We start from the raw sequence: 2,870 nt of genomic DNA on the forward strand, positions 1-2,870 counted from the left end.
GGAGGGATGTTTTGGGGTTGAGAGACGGGGAGATTGGATGCTCTGCGACGCGGGGCGACCCGAAGGCCTGGAATGGGATCCAGAAGCGTGGGGAAGCTTAAAGTGTGGGGCTGGAGGGAACTGGGAGCGCTTCTGGGTCCCAGCCGTGGGTGCTGCACCCCACAGGACTCCGGGTACCGACCCGAAGGCGACGTGCGGGACCCCCGGCCGCGCCGCATCTGGTCCAAGCACCGCGACCTCTCCCTGCCCGTCCCCAAGTTCAAGGTGAGCCGGGGGGGGGAGTGGGCTCTCCTGGGTGGCTCTGGGGGCATCGGGGCTGGATTTGGGGCCTCCTGGGTGGCTTTTGGGGTCGTTTTAGTGGGTTTGGAGTTGACTTCGGGGTCATTTCTGTGATTCCGGGGTGGTTTCAGTGACTTTGGTGGTGATTTGATCTCAGTGCTTTTGGGGTCATCTCAGTAGCTTTGGTGTTGATCTTGGGGTCATTTCAGTGGTTGTGAGGTCACTTCAGTGGCTTTGGGGTTGATTTTGGGGTCATTCCTATGATTTTGAGGTCATTTCAGTGGCTTTGGGGTTGATTTTGGTGTCATTTGCATGACTTTGATCTCATCTCAATGACTTTGGGTCCATCTCAGTGGCTCTGGGGTTGGTTTTGGGGTCATTTCCATGACCTTGACCTCATCCCAATGGCTCTAGGGTTGGTTTTGGGGTTATTTCTGTGACTTTGAGCTCATTTCAATGGCTTTGAGGTTGATTTTGGGGTCATTTCCCTGATTTTGAGGTCATTTCAGTGGTTTTGGGGTTGATCTTGGGGTCATTTCCATGACCTTGACCTCATCCCAATGACTTTGGGTCCATCTCAGTGGCTCTGGGGTTGACTTTGGGATCATTTCCACGACCTTGACCTCATCCCAATGACTTCGGGGTTGGTTTTAGGGTCATTTCCATGACCTTGACCTCATCCCAATGACTTTGGGGTTGGTTTTGGGGTCATTTCCGTGACCTTGATGTCATCCCAATGACTTTGGGGTTGATTTTGGGGTCATTTCTGTGACTTTGAGGTCATTTCAGTGGCTCTGGCGTTGATTTTGGGGTCATTTCCATGACCTTGACCTCATCCCAATGGCTTTGGGGTTGGTTTTGGGGTCAATTCCATGACCTTGATCTCATCCCAATGACTTTGGGTCCATCCCAATGGCTTTGGGGTTGATTTTGGGATCATTTCTGTGACTTTGGGATCATTTCAATGGCTTTGGGTCCATCCCGGTGGCTTTGGGGTTGACTTTGGGATCATTTCCATGACCTTGACCTCATCCCAACGACTTTGTGTCCATCCCGGTGTCCCTGGCGTTGCTTTTGGGGTCATTTCCATGACTTTGATCTCATCCCAATGACTTTGGGGTTGACTTTGGGATCATTTCCATGACCTTGACCTCATCCCAATGACTTTGGGTCCATCCCAATGGCTTTGGGGTTGATTTTGGGATCATTTCTGTGACTTCGAGATCATTTCAATGGCTTTGGGTCCATCTCAGTGGCTCTGGGGTTGGTTTTGGGGTCATTTCCATGAGCTTGATGTCACTTCAGTGGCTTTGGGGTTGCTTTTGGGGTCATTTCCATGACCTTGACCTCATCCCAATGACTTTGGGGTTGACTTTGGGGTCATTTCCCTGACTTTGACCTCATCCCAATGAGTTTGGGTCCATCCCAATGACTTTGGGGTTGATCTTGGGATCATTTCCCTGACCTTGACCTCATCCCAACGACTTTGTGTCCATCCCGGTGTCCCTGGCGTTGCTTTTGGGGTCATTTCCATGACTTTGACCTCATCCCAATGACTTTGGGTCCATCCCAATGACTTTGGGGTTGATCTTGGGGTCATTTCCATGACCTTGACCTCATCCCAACGACTTTGGGTCCATCCCAATGACTTTGGTGTTGCTTTTGGGGTCATTTCCATGACTTTGATCTCATCCCAATGACTTTGGGTCCATCCCGGTGTCCCTGGCGTTGCTTTTGGGGTCATTTCCATGACCTTGACCTCATCCCAATGGCTTTGGGGTTGGTTTTGGGGTCAATTCCATGACCTTGATCTCATCCCAATGACTTTGGGTCCATCCCAATGATTTTGGGGTTGACTTTGGGGTCATTTCCATGACTTTGACCTCATCCCAATGACTTTGGGTCCATCCCAATGACTTTGGGGTTGCTTTTGGGGTCATTTCCATGACCTTGACCTCATCCCAATGACTTTGGGGTTGATCTTGGGATCATTTCCATGACCTTGACCTCATCCCAACGGCTTTGTGTCCATCCCGCTGTCCCTGGCGTTGCTTTTGGGGTCCGCCTCGCTGCCCTTCCACCCGTCCCAATGACCTCGTTTCCCCCCTGTTGTTTTCCGCCCCTGTTTCTTTCCTGCGCGCAGTTGGACGAGTTCTACGTGGGTCAGATCCCGCTGAAAGAGGTCACCTTCGCCCGCCTGAACGACAACGTGCGCGAGCCCTTCTTGGCCGAAATGTGCCGCAAATACGGCGAGGTGGAGGAGGTGGAGATCCTCCACCACCCCAAAACCCGAAAACACCTGGGCTTGGCTCGCGTCCTCTTCACCAGCACCCGCGGCGCCAAGGAGACGGTGAAACACCTCCACAACACGCCGGTGATGGGCAACGTCATCCACGTCCAGCTGGACATCAAAGGTCAGCCTTTTTTTTCTTTCTTCTTTTTATTTAGGGTGGGGGAGGGGGTTTCTCGCGATGCCGGACCCCGAAACCCGTTAAATTTCCCCTATAGGGCAGCAGAGGATGAAATACTACGAGTTGATCGTCAACGGGGCCTACACGCCCCAAACTGTGCCCACTGGTGGCAAGACGCCG

The 2,870-nt window shown here is 52.4% G+C and overlaps 1 protein-coding gene across 1 annotated transcript; it reads left to right on the forward strand.

Annotated features, from left to right (window-relative positions):
* Positions 1-40: 40 nt before the first annotated feature.
* Positions 41-2,867, forward strand: LOC104917059 (histone-lysine N-methyltransferase SETD1A-like; the record flags this gene model as incomplete). The annotated part of the gene is made up of 3 exons (XM_010728127.3): positions 41-264; positions 2,423-2,693; positions 2,788-2,867. Coding segments are annotated over exons 1-3 (543 nt in total), but the record flags the coding sequence as incomplete, so codon positions are not given.
* Positions 2,868-2,870: the final 3 nt, after the last annotated feature.

The sequence above is a fragment of the Meleagris gallopavo genome, unplaced genomic scaffold (assembly GCF_000146605.3).
Source record: "Meleagris gallopavo isolate NT-WF06-2002-E0010 breed Aviagen turkey brand Nicholas breeding stock unplaced genomic scaffold, Turkey_5.1 ChrUn_random_7180001954737, whole genome shotgun sequence".
Lineage (NCBI taxonomy): Eukaryota > Metazoa > Chordata > Aves > Galliformes > Phasianidae > Meleagris > Meleagris gallopavo.